Consider the following 24,731-nt stretch of genomic DNA (forward strand, 5'->3'; position numbering starts at 1 on the left):
CCTCAGGCTTCGCAGATCTCAACTCGGGGTGATCTAGCAACTGTCGGTCTGCACCCGGTGATGCCGGCAGCCCCCGTGGGTGCCCCCACTTTTAAGCTCTGGCACTTCTAAGGTGGGCGCAGCGGTGCTTGAAGCGGGTACCCCGCGTGGGCACGTGTCCCGCGGGAGGCTGCTTGTGCCCCACGCGTGGCTGCGAGCCCCAACCCCCGGGGGGGTGTATGTGTGTGTGGGGGGGCACTCTGGCGCCGCGGGTGTCCCCCCCTGCCCTGCTCCCTCCCGCCCCCCCCGCTCCCGCAGCCGGCGGGCGGGGGTTGCGGGCGGCTCCGCCCCGCCGGCCCCGGCCCCGCCGCCGCCGCCGCCGCCGCCGCCGCGCCTGCTGCACGCTCGGTGCCGCCTCAGCCCCAGCCGGAGGTGGAAGATGGCGGAGCCGGGGCCGGATTGCAGCTCTCTGCTCGACGAGGATCTTTCCTCTTTCGTCTTCAGTTACCTCGCTGACAGCCAGGTAGGGAGGGCGGTGGAGGGGCTCTGCTGTCCGGCTCCCCAGCGCCGTGCAACTGGCGGGGGGGGGGGGGCGGGGGGGGCTGGGAAAGCCGGCAGACCACCCCCCCCCCCCCCCCCCCCCCCCTTCTCGGGACACCTGGGGAAGAGCCGGTTCCCTCACCCCGCCTCCGGGAGGGTGCGGGGACTGGATCTTCCCCCGGAGGATCTGCGGGGGTCCCGTTTGCTCCACGGATGCGCAGAGCGGGAAAATATGGGGGGGGGGGGGGGGGGACGGACACACGCGGGGAACCCTGCCGCCGGCGCGGCTCTCTCCGCGCCCCTCCCCGTGGCTTCGGGGCGGCCCCGGCGCGGCAGCAGCCCCGCAGCCCCGCCGGCGCTTTCAGCACCACTCGCACGTGGACTCCCGCCCCCCCCCCCCTCTGCAGAGAATTGGGGGGGGGGGGAGGGGGGTTAGGCGGGGGAGAAGTTGATGGGTTGATCGGTTTTGACATTAACCCCCCCTCCCTTGCAACGGCCCCCCCCCCCCCCCCCCGTCGCTGCAAAAGGTGGGGAGGGGGGACGCCGCGGTGCGGGGAGGGGGGGGCTCCGCAGGGGGCTGCGCGGTGGGGGCTGATAAGAGCCGGGCTGTGGGATGAGTCATGCCGAGCGTCAGTTACACGCATACGGGCTGGGATCTTGGGGGATGGAGGTTTGGGGAAGGGGGGGTTGGCAGGGAGAGGGGTCTCGGTGCTGCGAGTCAGCGGCTCCAAAATCTGGATGGGCTCCGTTTTGGACGGAGCTGGGTATTAAAATCAGATTAAGGCTCCTTGGCAGCTCCCGCACGATCACGAGAGCGAGCCGTGCTGGCTATAGGGCTTGCATGCTTTTCCATTTTGGGGGGTGGAAGAGAGGCGCTATACAATGAGCCGGGCAGGAGCAAGAGCCGTGACTGATCTGGAGCACAACCGCACATTTCGCAGTCGGATTGATGAGGCTGGTGCAAGTGGGAAGAGTTTTCTGTAGTTATATATCATCCCTCCAGCCCTTCACTTTCATAACCACAGATTACAAAATAGCTTCGATTGTGAAGCTAGCACATTCATCCCAACCCTTGCTCTCTCACCAGTTTAGCTCCGGGATTGCAAACAGCAGGAGCATGTGTGTGGGGAATGGGACGGGGACAAATCCTGCTGTTTGGGTTCAAAACAAATAAGGTCTCAAGACTTGGTGAATCAGATTCGCCCCTGGTGCGTGTGCCAGACAGAACCAGGCAGGTCTTGCCACCAGCTAGATGGATGTAGCCCCGGCTCCCCTCCTTTCATGCAGCAGCTCCAGAGCGCTCTGGCTTGGCATGGGACCCGGGCAGCTTTCTGGGGGCAGAGCAGGGGCGAGGCGGCAGCTTCGGTTGTTAACGAAGAGCTGCTGACAGGTTGATTAGAGTGGAAGGGTCAGGAAGGGTGAGAAGTGGGCCGGGAAGATTTTGTAAGCGGTTTGTGTTTTCTGATTTGGACGGATTTATTATTGCTGAGGGAACCGTCAGCTAGAGCAGAGGAGGCTGGTTGTGTGGGATGCCATCCCTGGGAAGTGTGGCAGGAAGGCTGCAGCTCCCACCAGCCCCATTGCTCCCTGGGCAGGTGAAAGTTCCTGGCTCCACTTCCCTGCAACAACCTGCCCTTTCTCCATGTGCTTAAAGTGAAATGAAAAGCTTGCGTGATTGCAGCACGCATATGAAGGCTTGTTTCTTTTTTACCGTTTGGTCAGCGTTTGATGTGCCAATTTAGGAATCTTATTCCAAAAAGGGACTGCTGAGGGGAAAAAAAAAATAAAATCCTGTGAATTGTCATCCTGCTCTGGTGCAAAACCACCATGTTGTGAAGATCTCCTGCAAAATTTGGGGCTGTGAAATGGCCTGTGATGAAATAAGACTTTTTATGATATCTTCTAAAATATTCCTAAAATACACCCATCCCCCCTTTTTGTCTCCCTCTCCCATACGTGCACTGTATCAGAGGGAGCAGTACATGCACAGAGTTAGTGCTAGTCTGCTGTCTGCGGGGTGCATAACGCAAAGAACAGCAAAGGGATCTTGGCAGGTTCCCTGGGCAGCGCCGTGCAGCCAGTGTTTGCTCTCCCACCCGGCGCCTGCTTTTGCTAATTGCATTTCCTCTTTGTCCCCACGTGTGCAGAGGGGTTAAAGGCTGGGGTAAAAAGAAAAGAAGGAAAAAAAAAAAAAAAAAACCAAACCAAAAAACAAAAAACCAAAAACCAAACACCCAACAACAAACCTCCCCCAGCTATGATTTGCATTCATTTGCTTAAGAAACGCCTGGAGCCGTGAGCGTGTGCTGTGCTTGTACCTCACCCTCCGAGGCGGCGGCGGGGCAGGCTCCAGCCCTGGCTGCTGCCACACCGTCACATGCCCGCTTATAACGCGGCGCGGGAGGCGGGCCCGGGCTGGCTGCTCTCGCCTCGCCCCATTACTACTGTACGAGCCTCTGCTTTACAACTGGCATACTGACTTCTCAATGAAGCCCGAAAGCCGCTGCCGCAAAGTCCCCAGTGCTCCAGCACAAGATCAGATTATCCTGAGAGGCTACAATGTCAGGAGGCCGTGAGATCATGAATATTAGCCATTTCCTTCGTGGAAATCTTGAGGAGCTCTGCCTCTCCTCCTCTCTCCCCTGTGCTCCTCCCTAGTCTTTGCTTTCGCAGTTGGGTTTTGAGAAGGGCACAGTTGGGTGCATACAGGTGCCCGGCGATCCCTTCCTCTCCAGGGGAGGAATCCTCAGGAGGGCTGTCGGGGAAATGCAGCGGTGAAGGTTTGACATGGGTATTTACATCAGTCCCCTAATTATATAGGCTTGTGCTGAGGATGCCTGCTAACCTCTATTTACATATCGAGGACAGTGATGATTCACGTGGTACCTGCATTGCTACAGGAAGAAAATCAGGATTTTTCACTTGCTATCTGCCTTTCTTCTGTCAACTCCTTTTCCCTTTAAAACAACAAAAAAAGTGATTTTGTTCTGCTGCGACTCAATACGTGTCATTTCTGGGCCCGCTAATCCATTTTGAGCAACTCTTCGCTGCTCAGAGGTATGAAGCTGGTTGTAGCTGGTTCATCTGCTGGCATCAGGCACCGGAAAGTGCCAGCCAGGCAGCTCTGCTGAGAGCACCGCGGAGCGGCCAGCGACTCTCAGCATCCCTGCGAGAGGCAGGAGCAGTTTGACTCTTATGCCTTTGATTGGTTTAGAAATCCCAAACAAAGTGCAGCAGGGAACAAAAAAAAAATAAAAATAAAAACAAAGCCAAAAAACAAACAAAAATCCCAGGCTGCTTCTTGGAGAGATGCTTAAAGATCACATGAACTGAAATACAATATTCCCTCTTTAACTTCTCAGCCTCCTGCTAACAGCTTAATCCATTGATGAGTGCAGGAGGCACAGTGAAGCCCTTGGTGGAGAAGCAGTCCATCAGGTAGATTGTTACTGCTGCTAACGAAGTGGGGATGCATCCCCAATTTCTAATAGTCCTCACTGAGGAGACAGATATTCTGCTTTCTCTGCAGCTTTTCTCTCACAGACTGGGGGGGGGGGGGATGTGCCTGGATGACTGAGACAGCCCAAGGGCCTGTGCAAAGTGTATCTCCAGCTTGGCTGCATTGCTGCAGCGTGTGGGTAGAAGGGCCGCTGCATTGCTGGGGCTGGAGACCCCCCTCGCTCTCCCGGGAAAGCACCGCGAGGTGGCTGTGGCACGGTGGCTGTCACCAGCGGTGGCAGTTCACAGAGGCCACGCCGGTACGTTTGCAAAGCCGGGGGGGGGGGGGTGGCGGTTGCTGGGGGTGCCGGCAGCCGCCCGCGCCGCAGCGGTGGCTGCGGGAGATGGCAAGCGTGGCGTGCTGCTGAGCTTGCCGCTCGGAGCCGGGAGGGAGCGTCGGCGGGGGAAAGGAGGGCTGGCCTGAAACCTGGCCCCTCGGAGAGCATCCCTGCACACCCGCCTGCCTTCCCCCCCCCCCCCCCCCCGCTTTTGACCCGATCCCCTGGTGCTCCCCACCCTGGCAGGGACCCAGGGCTGCCCCATGCTGTGGGCTTTCCTCCCTCCTGCCTGCAGATCCCTGCGCCGGTCTCATGCCGTAATGGAAAGGCACCTCTCCAACAGGTGAATAATTAAGGTCTCAACCTAGTGCCTCCAGCAAAGGGAGCTTTGTGAGGGAGACAGATCTCTCTCTCACATTAACCTTTCCAATGTCAAAAGCCTCTTTGTAGCTAGAAACTCCACTTGCTCCAGCACTTCAGCACTGTCAGTTGTCCAGTGAAAAATGCCCCGGAGATGCCCTTCCTGCCCCAGACGCCTTCCTGGCTTTGAGGAATAGGTCCCATGGTCCCTGGCATGGGGCTGGGGACAGGGACGCCGTGGGCTTGCTCCTGGCAGGCAGTTTAGTGTGCTGCTGGCCACTGCTGCCTGCCGCTCCTGAGGTGCAGGAGCTCTGAAATCCCCTTTGGTGGGGCAGGGGGGCTGGCTCGTGGCAGAGCGCGGGAGCCCCGTGTCTGGACTGCTGGCGGGCAGAGTGCTGCCAAGGGCACGCTTCCCCCCGGCTGGCGTGTGCCGGCACCCACGGGAGCTTGGGGACATCACCCATTTGGCTGGGGCAGAGGTGTTGTGCAGGGACAGTCTGTGCCTTTGCTGACCTGTGCCTGCGGGGCAAACGCCACCGCTTCTTCTGCTGGCCCATGGCCTTGGGGAGGTGGCGTCACCGGGGCGAGGGGCACTGTCCCTGCAGGGTGCTCGGAGCCTGTGGGGCTCTCCAGCATGGAGGGGGCCCTGGCTCCACCGGGGAAGCGAAGGGGCTGTGTCCCCAGAGATAAGGCTCTGCCGGGACCACGCATGTGCTCACTCGCTGCCACCGAGGAGCTGGGGACACGAGGCGCTGGCAGGGCCTCGGTCGGCAAACGCGTTTGCTGGAGGAATCGGCTTCGGGCTCCCGCGGCTGAGCCCCGCTCCATGGCAACCCCGTGCGGGCTTATATTTCTCGTGACTGCTTGGCAGCCTGAAGTGATTTAGCAGAGGGGGAACTTTGTACGCCGCTGGAGCCGCTGCTGCCAGCGCGGCCGCGCTGGGCCGGCCGCCACGGTCCCGGCCACACGGCACTGCTCCTCCCTGGGGGGCACGGGCTGGGGCAGCCCCTTGCCCGCACCCCAAGAGTGGGCGGCCGGCCGGCTCCCCTGCCTGCACGCCGTGGAGGTTCCCACCGCCTGCCCGCTGCCCGGCGAACTACCCTCTTGCGAGCGCCTGGAAGAGGGCGTTTTAAGCTGCCTCTGCTTGTAGTAAGGAGCCAGAGACTAAAGGTTGAAGTTAATGGGGCGGGTGGTCAGGTGAGGTAGTGACCTACTTCCAGGGGCAGCCCCGCCGCAGGCACCGGGTGACGGTCCAGCCAATGTGTTTCCCTTCTCTTATCACTTGGCTGTTCTGCTTTTCAGCACTTTTCCTGAGCTCTGGCTCGCAAATTATTATTTATTTATTTATTGTTTTTTATAATGGGAGCTTCCAAGAAATGCCAAAGGACTTTGCACAACTCTGGCTGTGCTCAGGGTCTCATCAACCCCGTCCTTACCCTGCTCCGTCTCCCAGCGCCAACCCAGGCAGAGGTAACAGCCAGGGTTGAGCTGCTGCGAATTGCTACTTCAAACCAGTTCGCTTCAGAATTAAGACAGGGAGAGATAAAAGCTGGAAATCTTCTTTGGCCCTACAAGAGCTGGAAACTGCTCCCCCACCCCCTGCGGAAGGGTTCCCCATGTAGCAAGTCTGGTATCTGCTGGGGAGGGAACGGAGACTGTGACAGCCCTGGGGGCTCTCTGGGATGGCCCCATTAGCCAGACTAACCTTTGATCACTGCTGGCTCCCAGGCAGTGATGTGGGGCTTAGGGAAAATACTTTGCTTATCTTGCATCCCTGCATGTCCTGAGGCAAAGCCGGCAGACACTGGGTTAGGAGGGGGGGGGCCTCCCCACTGCCCCCTGTATGGTGAGCTTCATCAGGGGAGCACAATGAGTGTCCTGCTGCAGTGTCACAGAAGCTTTTTATATCTGCCTGTGCATACCCACCCTTCCCACGGCACCCTGCCCACTCAGGCCGCAAACAGGCAGGCGTTTGCCCTCACGGCTGGGAGCAGGAGGCCTCTGCCCTTGATGAGGGGGAGACGGTGTGACAGGGGCTGAAGCGGGAAAGACCCCTGTGCCCGCGGGGGCTGGTGTGACACTTCTTCCCTCCCCTGGGACAGAGCAGTACATGCTTCGTATTGATGTTTTTGTGCTGAGGTGCCAGAGAATAAAACGAGTGCCTCAGGCTCTTGCAGCTTGAGTCTACGGTTGCAAGGCAGCGTATCTTGACTGAGATGCATTTTCTGAATTCTTCCTCTGAGCCGCTTCTGCGCCCTGCGGTCACTGCCTGCAGCGGCCGAAACAGCCCCTTCTGCTGAGCCAGTGCCACTGGTCAGGCTCCTCAGTTCCTGTTTCAGTTTGCAGCGAGTTCATCACTGCTGTCTCTTCTGCTTCCCCGGCCTTTGTTTGGGGAGGCTGCTGGACCCCATTCAACGCTAGCACACGGGGCGGTGGGCAAGGGGTATGGGAGGTGTCATCCTTTCCCCCCCGCCAAAAGCTGCCTTCCCCACCTAGTCCCCGAGGAGCCCTCATTTCCTAATTTTCGTGCACATCAAGAGCAAGGAAATCCTGTGGCGGGGGGAGGTGGAGGGGAGAGGGCAGAGCATCCCGGCGCAGGCGGGGGGCTGAGCTGGGGCTGAGCTGCAGCCGGAGCAGTGTGCTGGGGCGGCCGGCTGTGCCTTGCGGACGGAAGGAAGCCCAGCTGCCTCTAATCATGTTTTTTCTCCTCCCTCCTGCCCGGATGAGGGGGGGACCGCAGGTTTCGCTGCCTGCAAGAGACAGCTGGGGACCTGGTTGTCCTGCCACGAGGGGACCTGCAGCCGGAGCAGCTGAGCTGGGGTGCAGGGGAGCTGCTGGGAGCAGGCAGCATCGTCCCTGTCCCCCAGCCTCGGCAGCCTTCTTGCTGAGCCCTTTCTTGCTTCATTTTTAGCCAAAGTGCCTAGGTAGGAGCGAGGATTTTTGAATGAAGAAAGTACAAATGTAGCCGTGGGGTGTTTCAGGAAACATCCCAGCGGGACACTGCTGCAACAACCCCTTGCATGCACACGAGGCTGACAGGGCTGAGCTCCATCCAGTCCCGCAGCAGCCAGGCTGCCTTAGAGTAAAGAGCAGCACTGATTGCAGCCGGGGTGATGGTTGTACACCCGCTTGGGTAACAGCAAATAACTGGAGGTGTGAAACATCACACTGGCACAGCTCCCCTTGAAGGCCAGAGCAGGGGCAGGCTCTGGCAGCTCTTCACCCTGCTCGGGGCTCAGGGCAGTGGGGAGAGCCCGTGCCCGTGTGCTGGGAGGGTCGGGGCTCTGCCTGCCCCGCCGGCAGCTCTGGTGGAGGAGGGCAGGACAGTGGGGGCTGCGCGGTGGTTTGTGCCAGGAGAGCCAGCGATGCCCTTTCCTGCCACGCAGAGGTTGCTCCCCTGGCACACAGCACGGCGAGACTGAACTTTGTTCCGGCTCAAGTCCCTCTCTCCTGATTTCTTGGGACTTGCACGGCCTCGGTGCAAATGTTTGCAACTTCCACGGCCCTTGGCTTCAAGGTAATTAGACTTTGCATTCCCGTTTGCTCCCTTTAAACCGTGGCTGCTTTGCTGCTTTCCTTTCCCCCTCTGCTCTGGGCCCTGCAGCCCTGCCTGTGCGAGGTGTGTGCGGCTCAGAGCCACCTTCCAGCATCTTGATGACAGGAGGATTTTTAAACCTTCCCTTGAACAGCATAAATCCCAGAGCTCTGCATAGCTGGAGCTGGAGATTTAATCCAACCAGCATCATTTTCTCCGTGCGAGCAAGCTTGCACACATAGTCACGACCTAACCATGCTAATAATGAAAAAATTGCAAATGTTTTTCTTAAAAAGGAAGTTTCTGTCTCTGTGTGGGCCCCACCAGGAGACTGGTGCATGTGAGTTTTGGGTGCTAAAACCCATTTCCCAGCTAACAAAAGTCAAGCTTATGAGAACTGTGTGGTTTTCTCAGGCTGAAAGGTTGAATGATGTTTAAGTTGCCTTTTTTTTCTCTTGTGGCCATGTCCTTTTAGGAAGGAATAAGTATGTCTATTTATATATATTTTGAAAATGAAAGCACATGGTACATGTCCCCAGGAACCCCCACGGTGTGTATTGTCATCAAGCTCTGGCGGCAACACTGTTTTGTTGATGACCAGCAACCAGCCCTCTCCAGCAGCTCAAGCCAGCAGCTGAGCTGGGGAGCAGGGGCAGACCCTGCCCTGGAGCCCCGAGCCGTGGGGTGAGCAGCGGAAGGTGTGCAGGACACGCTCGTGCATGTGCATCTCCTCTCCTCGTGGGACCAGAGGCTTCGGGATGTGGCAGTGGATGCAGGAGGAAGGAAGTCGGCCGCTGAGCGGGGAGGGGTGTTGCGAGGGGACGGTTGGGACAGGCACGCATGGGGAGGGCTGGGGCTGCTCCGTTTAGTTACGTCTGTTGATTCCTTCTGCTTGTGCTTTCGGTCGTGCTGCCTGGCCTGCCTGCAGTGATGGCTTCTCCATCCCTCTGTTAGTGCATCTGGGATGTGGTGAATGGGCAGCCCCCGGGCCCCTGTCTCCCTGTGGCGACCAGGGGCTGCCCATGAGGGTCTGCTTGCCCAGGCTCCTTCATCTCAGCCTGCACCACTCGCCTGCTGCCCGGCTGCCCAGAGGAGCTGGAAACCCATCCGCGCTTCCAGCTGAGCCGAAAATAAATGAAAAGGAGATTGTCAGGAGGAGACTGTCCATGTCTCTGCTGCTCACTTATGGCAGTGCAAGGACCTGGAAACGTAGCTTTCAAGATTCTCTCTGTATTTATGTAACCCAAACTAACTCTTTTTTGGAAAGAGCCACTCTGTCTCATTTAGATACCTAAATATAGCAGCCACTCTGGAGGGAAGATTAGCCTGCAAGTGCCCTGGTGGGTATGGGACCTTTGTGGATGCCTGTTAAGGGGAGTTTAAACCTCGTTCAATCAGGCCCGGGTGGGTTATTCCCCTGCCGTTAGCAGGGTGTCTTGGGGCAGCAGGGAGCTCATGGCAGTGACTGGGCTGGCAGGGAAGCAGGAACCTGTGGAGATGTGGACTGCAGGGTTTTTTCTAAATGTCTTGATGCCTTTTGAGGACAGAGCCCATCTATGCCCAAACATGCTGTGTGCTGATGTGCCACAGCCTCCTGTTGGAGGAAAGAACCGTGCTCCAAAGCACAGAAGCAGAGCTGAGCTATGGGCTGAAATCTCCACATCCTGCCCTGCCCTGCCAAAGGGCCCCGTGGGGCTGCAGCACCTCAGGGTGATCATTCGGAGCTGCTGGAGCAGAGTCACCCCTGCGACGTGGGGTTGGGCAGAAAGGCAAGGAAGGGCGAAGGTCCTTCTGCCCTTAGGTGTACGGGGCACCGAAGGCATCAAAGTCCTTTGAGCTCCTTTAGTGAAAGACTGGGACAGACTCTTTGAAATGGTGAGCTGAGGGATGCCCCACAGGTGCCATTGCCCTTGCCAGGGACATACGCTCCCCACCCTCGTGGGCACTGGAGCCCGTATGCTTGGCTGGGATGCAGGTGGTGGCAGGATCCAGGTACTGTGCACATCCCATGCACCCAATTTTGCTTCTTCATACACACAAGACCCCTTGTTGCCTTCAGAGTGAGAACACGTGATATGGGTTTGCCTGAGTGATCTGACCACCTCTCAGTAGGTTGCCCATGTGGTGTGGTGGGGCTCTCTTGTACCACCTGGGATCAGCAAAGCTTGCACGTTGCACCAAGTATTGACGGAAACTGAGTTTCTTGGAGGTGCACTTGCTTTTGTCTCTTGACATCTCCGACTGCCCTGCAATGAGGTTGCCATGGGTCCCTTCCAAGGAAGCAGGGAGCAGCCGTCTGTGTCCATGTGTCCTGATGTCCCAGGGACTTGGGGCATGGGACACATGCTGCTTGAGTGTCTGCAGCTGGCTATTTATAAGCGCATGGAGGGGGCACCCTTGTGTGCCTCTTCTGCTCCTCCCTGCTTTGCAGCACGGACAGCAAGAGCCTGGCTTCCTGGCCCAGCACTGCTGCAGGGGCTTCCTGATCTGTCTTGTGATTTGGGCCCTGATGAGGATGTGCAGGAGCTGCCTTATGTTTTCTGTGGGATAGCAGAGGGTCCCTCAGATGTTTGAGCCTTCATCTCTGTGCTTTTCTTCTTGCTTCCTCTGCACATGGTGGCTGTGTCTCCCAGCACGCCTTCACATCTCCCAGCTGCCCATCCCTGCCCCCCACCATGCCCTCTGCCCAGCAAGGAGCTGTGCAGCCTCCTGCCAGCACTCACCATGGTGTGCAGGGTGCCCCGTCACCCCTGCCATCCCACTGGGGCAGGAGCTACCCGGCTAAACTGTGGGACCCCTGGGGAGGTGTCAGTGAACACATGCACGCTGGCTTCACATGGTGCCCTTGTACAACCTTGCAAACCTCAGTGCGGTGCCCCCAGACTCCCATGGCTCGGGCAGGGACCAGGCAGGTTCAGTGCTCCCCGGTGGCAGCCCCACTGGTCCCTGCTGGGTGCAGGTGGCCTGGATCTGAAGGAGGGACCCCACCATTTCAGTGATGCCCTCCTCAGGTCTGTGTTATTTGGCCCTAGCGAGGTGGAGGTGAAATAGAGAAGGTAAAGGCTGCGCACTGAAATGGGAGGAGGCAGCGCAGTGGGGATCCGGCCGGAGGGCTCGCAGCATCCCCAGGATCCCCGAGCCGCTCCGGCAGATGGCTGCAGCCCTCCCGCCCTGCTCTAAGGAATACAAATGTGCGGCAGATACGGTTACCCAGCCCCGAGAGCGGTGTTAGCTTTCATCTAGATCAATATCCCTGCCTGCCTGCATCTGAGGGAGCACTCAGCCGGCAACCCAGGCCCGGCCGGGAGGAGACACCCGCTGAGGCTCTGCTGTCCACTCCAGACCCTGCCTGTCCGTCTGTCCGTCTGCCTCGGCGTGAAGGCAGAGCCAGCACCGACCGCAGCGCCGTTGCCTTGCTGTCAGGCTCCATCATGCGTAAAATGTAATAAATAGGGCCATAAGCCTTTTACGAAGTCTATTTCCACTCTTGGATCCGGGATTTAATGCATGGCTGCTTAGAGAGGCTGAGGATTTCAGGGGTCAGCAAGGCTAATTGCACTGCTGGAATAAAAGGGCGTGCGGCAGGATCCTGCGTGTGGGTGGGAGGGGGTGCTGGGGGTCCCAGCCACCCGCTGCACTGCCCTGGCCCTGCGTGCTCCCCGCCAGCAGCCTGGGAAAGCAGCAGCCACGCACAGCAGCTTGGCGAGGGACGCGGTCCCCTGGGAGTGCTCCTGGGCTGGGCACAGGTGGCTTTTGGGGCCGGGGGGACCATGCCAGCTGGGGAGTCATATGCTGCAGGTGTTCGGTTCCCCGCTGCTCCGTGGTGTGCCGGGGAATCTGACTGAGCACGTCTGGCTGGAGCGCTTGATCTTGGATTACCTGGAAGCCAGGGAAAGCCTCCGTGGGGACCGAGGGCCAGTGAGGATCAGGGCTGTCCTGGTGCAGGCTGGTACTGCCAGGCTTGGCTGGCCCCGGTGCCAGCCCTAGGCTGCAGCATCTTCTTGAGATGCAGAGGGGAGCTGGGTACTGCCAGGCTGCCCGCTGTGCTGGCTGGCCCCGACACCACAGGCTGGGACGTGAAGTGTGTGCTCAGAAGTGGTGCTGCTGGAGAGACAGCCCCACCAGGAGTGGAAATGCAGCGCCGAGGCGAGAGCCAGGGGCACAAACCTGGCCGGGTGCTCCGAGGCTGGGCGTGCGCCTGGCCGGCACGGAGCTGGGGGTCGGGACCTGGATGGTGCTTTCATGGAGGTGTCGGGGAAGGACCGATGGGATGGGCAGGCTCCACTTCACAGGGACGACTGGCAGCCAGCACATGCACTATAAGACAAGGGGGACCCAGATACCCGGAGGCTCCCGGGGCTTCGCCTTGTGCCAGCCAGCCGCGCAGGGCTGGCAGGGCTGTGCCGCCGGCCACGGCAGACGGAGGACACCAGTTCCACTCAGTTACTTTCCTGGCTGATCCCGTCATCTCCATCTCGCGCCAAGTGCTGAAGTCGTCATGGAAACCGGCATGGCGGCAGCCTCGCCAGCAGCTCCCGCGCGGGATCCTCGGTCTGAGTGCCCGGCCGGCACTGGTCTGCCGCGGCGGTGGCGGGCAGCCGGCTCACTCAGCCACTTGCTGCTGGTCCTTATTCCTCGAGGGCATCGGTCTGCTCCTGGGCTCCAGCGATGCTCACACACCGTTGCTTCCCTGGCATTGTAGCAGGGCCTAATCCATTAGCGTTCACCAATCCCAGAGAGAGCCTTGCAGAAAGCACACAAAAAAAAAGCCCTATAGTATTGCTATTAATAGTACCTGTTCACAAAGTTATCTTTAGCACTGCTGTTCCCACCTTCATTCACAACAGCCATCGCACGGGCCTGATTCTTCTCCCTGCTGCCCAAGTGGTTTTGAGGTAATCCCGACCTCATGGGGTACCACACTTCCACCACTCTCCAGCGTTTCATTTGGCCGTAGAAGGAGATAGTCTGCAAACTTTTCCCTGTAGTGGGAAATGGAGCAGGATTTTTTTTCCAGGGTTAATTTTTCTCTGGTGACTGTAACTCTGAACTCTTCTTGCCTTTGCCTCTCCTCCCACGTCACTCCTGTCCAGCGGGGCTGTGTCGTGCCAAAGGCTTTCTCCCTGGAGCATCCCTGCTGGAAGTCTGTGCTAGTGCTGGGATTTTGCTTGATCAGTGGAGAAGGCAGTGCCTGAACTTGACTATCGGGGATGGAGTATTTTCCACTTGTATTTCAGTGGGTGTTTTCATAGGTTTCAAGTTATGGTCCTCCCTTCCTGGCATCTTCCGCCTTCAGAGCTCACGCAGACTCCCGGGAGGTTCAGGGCTTTGAAAGGGCTTTGAGGATTCATGGGTTCAGCCCACCGCTTTGAGGCAGCATGTCCTACCATTGCCAGGGGAAAGGCCTATTTCTCCTATGCTTGAACTCAGCAGTCACAGAGATCCTCAGGTTCCTGGGCTAATCTGTTCCTGCCTTTAACGAGCTGCCTCATTAAAGTGTTTTTCCCTAATAACCAACCCTCGGGGCTGGGTGAGAGGCTGGTGATGTTTGACTGTAGACAACTGGAGACCTGCAGGCTGCAAAGGGCTTTTCCAGCTGCTTGCGGGGGTGCAGGATGAATGCAAAGGCTGTGGAAGGGGGCAGCAGCCCAAAGCACGCCAAACCATGCCCGTCCTGGGCCCCAGCACAAGATTTACTGGACCCACAAACCGCAGCAGTGCAGGTGAGGGGGGACAGGTTGCACCGGGGAAGGCATCTGCCCTTGGGGTATAGCAAACTGGGGATACTGGGACCGAAATGCCCTGCTGCACAGTCCTCCTGGACAATTTCTTTACCCGGTGATGTGTTGCGCTGGGGCTGCTCCACATCACCCTACCAGCCAAACCCATGCGTGCACACTGCCGAGCGGGCATGCCTGTGCGCCTCGGGCCCAGGAGGTGTCTGCCCAGCCTTAATGAGGGGTTTTGAGCTTGTTGCCGGGGTGTTTGGGATCTGGGGCGGCTGCTGTCAATAAATGCAAGCAGAAATCTCCCTCCTGGGGGCTTGCTCTGTGTGGAGGTGTAGGCACACAGCTTGCAGCCGTGGCCTCCTGGGAGAATCCAGCCAGCAGATGTCCCCCCTGGTCCCCCCGCTCCCCCACCTCGGTGGTGGCCGAGCGGGGTGCAGGGCTGGGAGCCTTCGGGGCAATATCTTCAAAGGAGCAGATTCAGCAGTGCCTCTGGCGATGCGGCAGCATTTCACAGCTGCCACAGCCCAGGCTGAGCCAGTCCCCGTCTCCAGGCCATGGTTTTTAGGGTGTCAGTGATGCAAGGCAGGAGGGTGCCTGGTGCCGGTGCTGCTGGGGCTGCCTCTTTATATATAGCTGACCCACTTGCTGAGCGGGGGCTGCCAGCCCCTCTTGGTGCTGCACTTGGGGGTGCATGTGTGCACTGGGGCTGTGAGGGGCTGGGACAGGGTGGCAGAGGCGCCAGTACCTTGTCCCTGTGCCCTGGTCACTGGGGAGCTGTGCTGCTCCCCGGGGCTCACACCCTGTCAAAGGCACAGCCTGATGCAGCATGGTGGCCTTCCAGGCTCGAGTTCCTGTGGGGGACAGGGTACAAGGACGGGGCCGAGCAGAGTAGGTGGCAAGAGGAGATTGGGCTGTAAGCGGCGAGGACGCAGCCCTGCTATGGGGTCATGTTCCCTTAGGCCAGAGGACCCAGGAAATCAGGGAGCAATAACCCACCAAAATTCATGCCCTGGACCACTGTGAGCATAAATCTTGTGTCCATCTCCTTGGTACTGGTGGGAATTGTCCTGATCTCCAGACACCCCCCCAGCCCCAGCTCACCCCTCTAGCTGCCTGCTTGTGGTGGATGCTGCCAGTGTATGAGGGGCTTGGGGGAATGCTTGGAAAGCACTGGGCTGCCAAAGCAGTGCCTCTTGGTGCCAAGCACCTGGGAGCCAGCCACTTCCCCAGGATGGCAAGGAGATAAAAAGAAAATACCGTTCGAAGTGCCGCTGGTGGGACACCCTGCCACATGATAGCCATGGCACGCAGGTCACCTGGGCGAGGGAAGGAGGAGGTGCTGGCACCCCAAAGTCTGCAACCGTGTGGATCTCAGCTGGTTTCTCGTGGAGGAGATGGGGTTGCATGGCCGCCTGGCCGTGCTGTGGCCCTCCTGGTCACAGTCAGGCACAGGGTGAAGCAGGAAGGGCCAACCCCTTCTGGGTGGGCTTGTACTGCTGCTCCCATGGAAGCGGGGTCTGCCAAGTGAAGTGTGGTTTGGTAGGGGAGGAGCTGGTAGCCCCCAGAGGCAGCAATTGTCTGAGCTGCCTCAGGTAGCTGCACAGAGCCATCTCCCGTCCTGCCCCATCAGTTTTCTGCCCACCCCGAGCCCAGCCCTCGTGGCAGAGCATTGCAGGGGTGCCAGGGTCTGGTGCCGAACCGCCCGTCACACGAGGCTGCAGATGCCAGCGTGCCTGAGCTCTCATCTGCAGAGAGCTGCTCCGCGGCAGGACACTGGTGCTGGCACAGGGAGGCAGGTGCCATAAGAGCCAGGGACACGGCAGCAGGTGGCATCGGAGCGTGGAAGGGTGGCCCTGGGGAGATGGCAGGACTCAACTCAGTTAACCCTGCAGCTTCCTCCCCGGGATCAGGGCATCTGGCCAGGGTGCTTTCCCGAAAAGAGCCACTATTCATGCGTAGTTGTCTCTAACAAGCTAGAGGGGACATGGTGTTCCCATCCGATGGCCTCTTGAGACCCCTTTGGCTGGGTGTTTCCAGAGCTGTTGTGGTTGGCACACCTGGAGAAAGACAAGTCCCCAAGGTAGGTCAGAGCAAAACGCTTGCTGCGGAAAGGGAAATTAATTATAGGTGCTTTGCTGCACTCCAAGCAACTGCAAAGACTGATGTTTCTCCTGTTGGCTGCTAAACTAATTGTAATGACAAAACCTCAACAAAAGCAATGCTCTTAAATGCTTTCTTAATTAATAATTCTCAATAATTACTTGACGTCAATGACTAATAAACATTTCAGAGAAGGGAAGTTGTTGTTAAGAGTCTGATACCTTTGCTCCTCCAGTCACTGCGCCTGGGTTCCTGCAGCTCTGATGAATCCCACAGAAAAGTGCAAGGAAGGCCAAGACTGATGTTTTTAAAGGAAAACATTAAGCAGGAAAAAAGTGATTATCCACGTGCATGTCCACAGGGAAAATAGGAGGGAAGCTGAGCAACTGCTCAGTGTTGCTGCTCCCCGCTGAGTAGCTAGCAAGGGATGGCAAAGCCAATGGGCAGGTGCCCAGAGGGGTGGCACCCATGGGTGCCCCTTTCCTGCTCCTCCAGTACTGCTGAGCCCCTGGTCGGGTGCTTTCCTGGGAGCAGCATGAGGGGGAGGGCACCTTCCCAGGGAGTCCATGTTCAAGGGGTCTTTGAGGCCCCACTGAGCGTCCTGCATCAGTGGAGGGTCACCTCCTTCCCGCAGCCATCTGCCGCCTGCCTCTTCCTCCTCGTCCTCTTCCTCATCCTCCTCCTCCTCGTCATCCTCCTCGTCATCCTCCTCTTCCTCCTCCTCCCCCTCCTCCTCCTTCCCAGGGCCTGTCTGAGGGCAGCATCTCCCGACTCGGCACGGCCAGGCCTGAAAGCATCATCAGCTGCATTTTATCAGGTGGGAGTTGGGGGGACCCTGGTCCATCTGCTGTTAAGCACAGCCTTGGGAAACCTGCCATTCATCCTCACCGCAGTGCTTCTGGCTGCAGCACAGTGCCGGGAGGGTTAATGTCCTCCTCCTCCTCCTCTCAGCTTCACAGCCATCTTAAAACCGCTGGAGCCGGAGCTGTGCAGTCCCTGTTACCACTCCTTTTACAGTATGGGCCAGCTGGCTGGCCAGGGAGCCCAGCCGGCTCCTCCATCCATCCGACTCCTTTCCTTCTTTGGATGTCTCCCTGCGCTCGCTGCCCAGGCATTGCCTCACTCCCACGGCACCCGTGCCCCTGGCGAGGGGCGATGGCCAGGGCGAGGGGCTGCCCGGGGCTGGGGGGTGGCAGGCACAGCATGCGATTTTTGCAGAGGTTTCTCCAGGATGGTTCTGGGTGCCTGCCAAGATGCATGCCAGCCGGCTCCTGGGCACGGTTAGCACTTAGTGAGCCCTCTGTACCTGCAGATCCCTTGGTGGGCGTTAGCAAAATCCTCCTGCGGGCAGAGGTGGAAGAGGGTCACTGCTGTCAGCTGGAGGAGGGTGAGGAGGGTGGCACAGCCAGGGGATGAAAGCTGTTTGGGGTGAAGGAGCCTGTTGCAGAGCACCCCATCAGGGATGGGGACAGGACTCCTTCCAGCAGGGCAGCAGTAAAGCCTCACCTGGCACGTGTCACCACCCAAAATAAGCTGCGGTCCTGGGGGGGTAAAAGCAGTGATGCCACAGGAGGTCCCTGCAGCCCAGAGAGCTGCAGGCAGGGAGGGCAGAGCTGCAGGCAGCCACGATCTGCTCCCCTCTGAGCAATCCCCCCATCTACCACCACTCACATCTGGACTCGGGGGTCCCGGGGGTGTTTGCTGGCAGCCGCGGGATTGTTGCTGGAGCATGCGCTGCTGCTGTGCCGATGGTCGGATGGACGCAACCGTCAGGACAAGAGCAGCGCATGCTCCTGGCTCTGCATCCCCAGTGCTCTGTGGCCTGTTACCCAAATACCAGCCCAAGGGTTTATGCCCCTGCGAGCTGGGGGAAAGCAGGGTAAAGGCCTCTGGGGCTGAGGGGGGAGGCAGAAGCAGGGTGTCCATGCGTCTCCTCTCTGCTGCTTCAGCAGATGCCAGCACAGGGAGGAGAAGGTCATCCAGAGATCATGTTTGGGGGTTTTTTGGGTTGCTGTAAGTCTTTGTGCATAGGATGGTCTCTGAGCAGGGAATGAGAGGAGGAGGAGCAGCCCCCCCAAAGGCACAGGGAGGTCTCTGATGTGCTCCTGCCTGTGAGCCCAGACATTCCCTCAAAAGAAGGGCTATTGACATCTTTTAAGGTCTGGCTGAGGAAGGTAGCATGGGACTGGCTAGCTCACCCGGAGCATGGGGATGTGGTGAGGGCTGGACTGCTTCAGGCTTCCCCACGCTCCAAAAACATGAAGGTTGGTTGAAAAATGGTGAGATTTGGGGAGAAAGGGACAAAACATGTCCCCTGTTTCTGGTCTTCAAGTGGGGACTGAATGGGAATTTCAAGACTGGGAGCATCCCATTATATCCAGGGCTAGGCTGCGGGATGTTCGTGGGCACGGGGCTCCTGTGGGCTTGCAGAGCCCTGTCTACCTCCCCACTGTGCTGCTGCGGATCCCTGTGAGCCACTGGCAGCAACAGGCTTGCTGCAGCCCTCACGGCAGTGGGGACACTCCATGGGGGCCAAGGACCTGCCAGGCAGAGAGTGGCTTTTTCAGCTGCCCTGCCTGAGCCCTGCACCTTGTGCCGCCTGTTCCCGCGTGGCGTGTGAGCATCTCTTGTGTCCAGGGGCCTCAGGCTGCTTGTGCAGCCACCCAGCTCAGCTTCCAGCCAGCGGCTGAGATGCTCAGGAGCCGCGGGAGTCACCTCTGCCCCTGCCCAGGGGATGCTCGGGGTGCCTGCAATGTACCCTCCCCGTGCCAGTGACGGGCGGGAGCGCGGCAGGAGGGTGTGCGATGGGTGGGTGTGCGATGGGTGGGTGTGCGATGGGTGGGTGTGCGATGGGTGGGTGTGCAGCAGGAGTGCTGGGTGAGCCTGGCAACTTCCCTGTCCCCACATGAGCGGTGGCACAGGCACCACAGGTGCCACAGCTGCCCTTGCTGCTACCACCACATGATCGGATTCACCCAGAGGAGCGTATGCAGCCGGCCCAGCTGCTGGAGGGACGAGGCAGCCCCCAGCAGACCCCTGCCACTCTGCGAGACCCTTGGGTGGTCCCAGTACCAGGGTGTGTGGGGTGGAGGACTGGCACTCCTGTGGGTGCCATGGGCCCTGGGTCCAGCCGCTCTCCAGCAGAGATGATTAATATCTTAACCCCTTCCCTCCCATTGCTTCCCAGCCTCCTGCTTGGCCAGTGGGGTGGCTGTAGGGGACAGGCCGGGTGGGCTGGGGGGCTGAAGGGCTGTTTCCTTTGGCCGGCACTGTGGTGATGGGGCAGGAGCCGTGGCCGAGGCTGGCAGTGCTGGCAGCAGGGCACCCTGGCCACCCGGGGAGCAGGTGTCCCAGCGTGAACCGGCCAGCCGGGAGCGCCAGTGGCAGGAGGCAGGATGCCTGGAGTTCCTGTCCTGCTTGGCCCTGTCTCAATGGGACTCGGCGCCAAGAGGGGGGGGGTGGCTGCTGCGAGCAGCCAGCAGCGCCTCGGCCCAGCCTGGCTTTCCGGCTGCGTGGGGGTAGGGACTGCCTTGCAGCACATCCCCCTTTTTTTACCCATTTTTCCCAGATGTGCTGATAGAGGCAGCAAGCACACAGCCTGGGGCTTGATGGCACCCACAGGAGCATGGCTCCCTGCCCCTTCTGCCTCTTGCACAGGGCCCCTGCTCCAATGTTCGCACCAGAGAGCAGCAGGAAAGGTCCCGGGAGCTTGCTCTGCCCAGGCAGGAGGCTTGCGGGCAGCTCACACCGGCCCTGCATCTCCTGGGATGGCTCCGCCAGGGCTGTGGGCTGTGGTCAGTGCTGGGGTTTTAGCGGGAGCACCTTTGGGGTCCCACCCCCTCGAATGCTCCCCCCCCACAGGAGCTCAGGCAAAGGGGCCGTGCAGCTCAGCTCAGGGAGGGGAGGCTGCGTGGAGCAGCGTGGGGTCAGCTGCCGGGGGAATGGTGCTGAGGCACGTTGGCACGCAGCTGCCTGTGAGCGTGGGCATTTTATGGCATCCTGGGCTTCACCCGCCTCGCTCCTGCCCGTGCCTTGGCCCCATGGCAGCTGCCTTCATCCCATGTCCCAGAGCTGAGCCTGGCAGGGTTTTGTCCTCTCCTGGGCAGGCAGGATGCAGTCTCCATCCTCCCCTGCCTGCCCTGCCCTGAGCATCCACTCCTTCCCCCCGACCCCCAGCACCACATTTCCCATCAACGAACAGGGTCTCTCAGGAAAACCTTGGCAAGGCGTCACAGGGGCTGCGGGTCCCCAGGAAATGTTAGGGCATGCCTCCTTCCCTCCGGGATGTGCAACAGAGGGACAAACTCTGGTGTGAACTGTTTGGCAGAAGCGATCCCTTGCCCATAGTCCCAGGGAGACAGTAAGTGCAGCTGGGTTGAGCGCTGGCATCTGTGGCTGGTTTGGGTGAGGAAGCACGCCTGCGTTTCATCAGCGAGGAAGCCACAGGGAAGCTGTGCATCCTTCGCCGGGAGGCCTGGGCACCGCCGCTGCTCTTGCCAGCAGCAGGGGCGTCCCTGCCCACCCAGGCGGGACCTGCTCATGCCAGTGCATCTTTAAACCCCTCCGGAATGCAAAGTGGGGGATTTGGACCCACAGCATTTCACCAGTGAACGAGCTCCGTTTCTCAGGAGAGACCTGGGGAGAAGGCTCATGGTTTATTTTATGTTTTGCATGTGGTTTAAGCCAATGCGAGCCGCTTCACTGGATGTGTATAGGCAGTCCCTAACCACGGGTGAGGGGGAGCATCAGGGCAGTCCCCCAGCTCCTATCACACCAAATCCAGAAGCAAGCAGGGTAATAAATGAAGAGTCTATATTTAAATGCAGCGTCTGGAGAAGCATCACGGTGTTGCCAGCGGGTTTTACTATTCAGCACGGGCAAGTTTCCCCACTCCTCCAGCTTGATACCACCTTTGTGGAAAAGCTCGTGAAGGACATCCAAGCACCAGCTGGAAAAACACCCCAAACAGAAAAACTGACACCTGTGACGAGATCTTGGCACCTGCCAAGAGATGGGTAGAGTGGAGCATCACGGGGAGCCTTCGAAGGAGCTGGCTCAGGGCCCGTTTAGTTTGGCAAAGGCCTTATTTTGTTGCACAGAAGTTTGTAGTAAAGAAACATGTTGCAGGGATGGAGCCGTCTCTTGTGCCACCCCAGGCTGGTGTCAGTTCTCTCTCCCGGCACTGCTGGTGGTGCAGCCAGGCCGACATCTCTCTTCTCAGTGTGCTGGACTGGCTGATTCCTGTCCCTTTGCCAAGGAATGGCACAAAGGCTGGTTCTACAGCGCTTCTCCGCTAATCCGTACGGTACCTAAGCTTCCAGCAGCACCCTGGCTGCCCTGGCTGTGCTGCTGGAGCTGCTGGGAGCAGCCAGGGGTGGTTAGGGAACATTTCCCTGCCAGAGCCAGGGCTGCTGGGCCTCCGCTTACTCAATCGGCAGCATATGAAGCTCCCTGCAATCCGTGTTGAAATTTAAGGAGAGGCCGGAGCGTTGTGCAAAGGACGAAGAGACCTGTGCAGAGCTGAGCTGCGGGTTTCCTGCCGTCCCAGAGTGTGATGTTGGGATCAGCTCGGGAAGGATGAGATTTGCATAAAGGTACCTGGTGCTTGGATCTGGGCTTTTTCCCCTGTTTTGCAACACGTTGGAGGCTGTTTGGAACAGATACTCTCCACGTGCTGGCTCCTCTCCCCGCTTAGCCTGGGGAGAGTTTCTCCAGACAAAGCCAAACACTGAGCCATTGCTATGAGACATGAATGTGGCTGAGCCAGCGACAGACATGGTGACCAGCTCTGCCAGGGGCTTCTTTGTGGCTCAGCACCTTGACTGTTTTTTCCTGCACCCTTCCAAATTTTGCTTTCAGTGGGTCACAGGGAGCAGTTTGCTTGGGTTCCTGAATCCCACCAAAATGCAGACAGGGTGAGAAATGCCAGCATGGCCACAATGCTGGGCAAAACTCACCAGAAATGGGGCAAACGGTCCCTTCCTCACCTCTGCTGCACCCTGGGGCTCACACAGCCCTGGCTCCCTGTTCCCAGCCAGGTGCCATGGGTGTTGCGTGGGTGCAAGCTGCACATGGACAACCTTTCCTCAGATTGCCCGTGGTGCACACTGTGCATCAGCAGTACTGGGACGCTTGAGGACACCTCAAGGACTGTGAAACCCGCTGACGGGGCTGGTTCACAGCTGCGCTGGGGGATAGCAGCACATCACGCTGAGGGACAGCGAGCCCCCGCGCCTTCCCCCACCTCCCGGGGCACCCCAGGGAGGGAGAGCCCCTTTTTCACAGCAGGCACAGTGTGGGGATGGAGGCACCCGGGGGAGCCTGGGCAGCTGCCCACAGGGGGCTGGCAGCCGTCTTGGGAGGAGGAGGAGGAGGAAGAGGAGGAAGGCACCTGACTACCAGGCAGCAGTCCAACTAGTTGAAACGGCTCCCATTGCGGTTTGCATAACCAAGCGCGGCTCGGCCGGGTCTGGGGACGCGTGGCTCCACCCGGTCGCCCGTGGCTGGGGACCGCACTGGCAGAGGAACGCTGGATGGAGAGAGCGAGGGGCTTGCTTGCCGCGGTGCCGTGCCCGCGCTGCCAGGGGCTCGGAGGCTCAGGGGTGGCTCCTTCGCCCCCAGCAGCGGTGGGAGGGTGCGAAGCCAGCTTCACCCGTGGGCTCAGCCTGCGTGGGCCGGGCAGGGTCCCTGCGAGGTTCCCCCACCGGTGCCGTGCCGAGCGTGGCCGCGGGCCCTGCTGCTCTGCCTGCCGGCCTGACCCATCGCGCTGCCCTCCAGGGTGACATTGGAGGCTCTGCCCAAGGGCAGCTGGCCGCCGTCCCGCTCGGCAGCCCCTGACACGGGGAGCGGAGGCAGCCGAGGGAGACGGGTGGCCTCCGTGGAGCGGGGAGATGGACGGGATAAAAGCGAGGCGCAGAGGCGTCGGTGGGGCCCGGTAACTGGAGCTGCTCACATGACTGGGGAGCCGCTGCCAGGCACTGGGACCATTCAAAGTGTATGAAGGTGGCACACCAAGCAGACGCCTTAACCCCTGTGAGCCCTGCACGGGGATTCGGGCCATCTGGGACATGGCACTGGCCAGGGCAGAGGTGGCCTCCTGCATGCCAGAGGGGACCCTCAGCTTTGATGTTCCCCATCCGGGGGCAGATGCTGGGTCAGACCAGTTCCTGGGCACCAGGCTGTTGGATCCAGATTTCAGGTCTGGATTTCAGGCCGGCCTTCCCCGGGATCTCTGGCTTTATGTTGAACCCTGGATTAGCTAGGGTCGAAAATAGGGAGGGACAAGGTCTGGGAGCAGGCAAGCTCAGGGCAGGGTTGTTGAGGGATCTGGCACGGGACATGGAATGGGTGAAAGGGTCTGGTTTAAGCGTAGGAAGTCACGTCTGTGGGCTTCACCCCCACTGGTTTTGGGGAGCAGAGGGGTGCCAGCCCCCAGCAGCCGCAGCGGGGAGCAGGCAGACCCCGCCTGGGCGTGCAGCTCCTGCGCCCCGCCAGAGCCTGTCAGGCTGGAGTTCTGGGGAGGGGAAAGGTGTGGTCCCTCACAGGGGGGGAATTTGGAATAGCGTGAAGCTTTGTGTATGTGGGTGATCGCCTGGGCTTACATGTTCACCTGAAGGAGCGTTTTGCCCTCGGAGGGATTTTTCTATCTGGAGATCTTGGAGCAGTTTCTTTCCGGGGTGAGTCAGTTGTTTGTGGTGGGGGGGGGAGAGGAGAGCGCCGGGTCCCGACACTGGGGAAAGCTTGGTGGAGCAGCCGAGTTGGCAGTGCCGGCTTCAGGCTGTGGCTCCCCAAAACGCTCCCTGCAGAGCCAAAAGCAGGGACAGAGCCCTGTCCCCAGGCCCCCGGTGACAGTTTGCCTGGCTGGGACACCCACCACTTCCCGGAACAGCCACGGAGCTCCAGTGCAGACCCAGGCACAGCAAAGCCTTGCACCGGTTGGTGCAGCACTGGGAAATTCCCAGGCCAAACAGGTTGTGCCAGTGAAAGTGCAGTGGGCGCTGGCAGCACCTGGATGGCAGCCCCAGAGGTGCTGCTCAGGGATCACACCTCCACCATCCTCCTTTTGAGCCATGTACATAGCCCGTGGTCACGGGACCTGCTGTACCCTGCTCTCATTTCACCTTCCCGTGCCTCAGTTTCCCCACTGTAATAATTGGAATAGTATCAATACCATTGATCAGTTAATACCGATGATTTCCTAGCATGGATGATGCCCACCTGCAAAATACCCAGCTGTTCAGCATCCCCCTTCTGCACCCCTTTGGTAGGTGGTTTGAGTCATTGAAGGGGCAGTGCAGCCCTGCCGGCTCTCTGCAGTTTTGGGGTGCTGGGGTTGCCACAGCCTGCCCTGGGCAAGCCCAGGAGGTGGCTGCGCTCACGCTGTGCCTGCCCACCGATGCCCAAGCTCCCCCACTCCCCCCTTGCCGGCTTTCCCGGGGAGCATGGGCAGAGTCGTGCCGGAGCAGAGCCAAGCGGCGACCGTGCTGGGTGGTGACGCATCTCCTCTGGCCAGGACACCTCCAGGCTCTGTGCAGAAAATTGGCAATAATTTAATCAGGGAGACTGATGGGCCCAGCTGGAGTGGGGGAGAGGAGGGAGCCCCCAGTTAAGGATTAGGGCCGGGGGGGGGGGGGGGGGATCTGTCTCCTTGCTCTTGCAGGGGTGGGGAGCAGTGAGGTGCAGGCAGCACGGCCATACCATGGGGTGCCAGGG

The 24,731-nt window shown here is 59.6% G+C and overlaps 1 protein-coding gene across 1 annotated transcript in view; it reads left to right on the top strand.

Moving 5' to 3' along the window:
* The first annotated feature begins 377 nt into the window (after positions 1-377).
* Positions 378-24,731, top strand: part of PPARGC1B (PPARG coactivator 1 beta) — a 50,870-nt gene continuing 26,516 nt past the window's right edge. The window contains exon 1 of the mRNA XM_042790440.1: positions 378-502. Within this exon, the coding sequence (XP_042646374.1) occupies positions 419-502 (84 nt within the window). The 5' untranslated portion in view covers positions 378-418. The remainder of the gene's footprint in view (positions 503-24,731) is intronic.

This window comes from Tyto alba, unplaced genomic scaffold, assembly GCF_018691265.1.
Source record: "Tyto alba isolate M040663 unplaced genomic scaffold, T.alba_DEE_v4.0 Super-Scaffold_17, whole genome shotgun sequence".
In the NCBI taxonomy this organism is placed as follows: domain Eukaryota; kingdom Metazoa; phylum Chordata; class Aves; order Strigiformes; family Tytonidae; genus Tyto; species Tyto alba.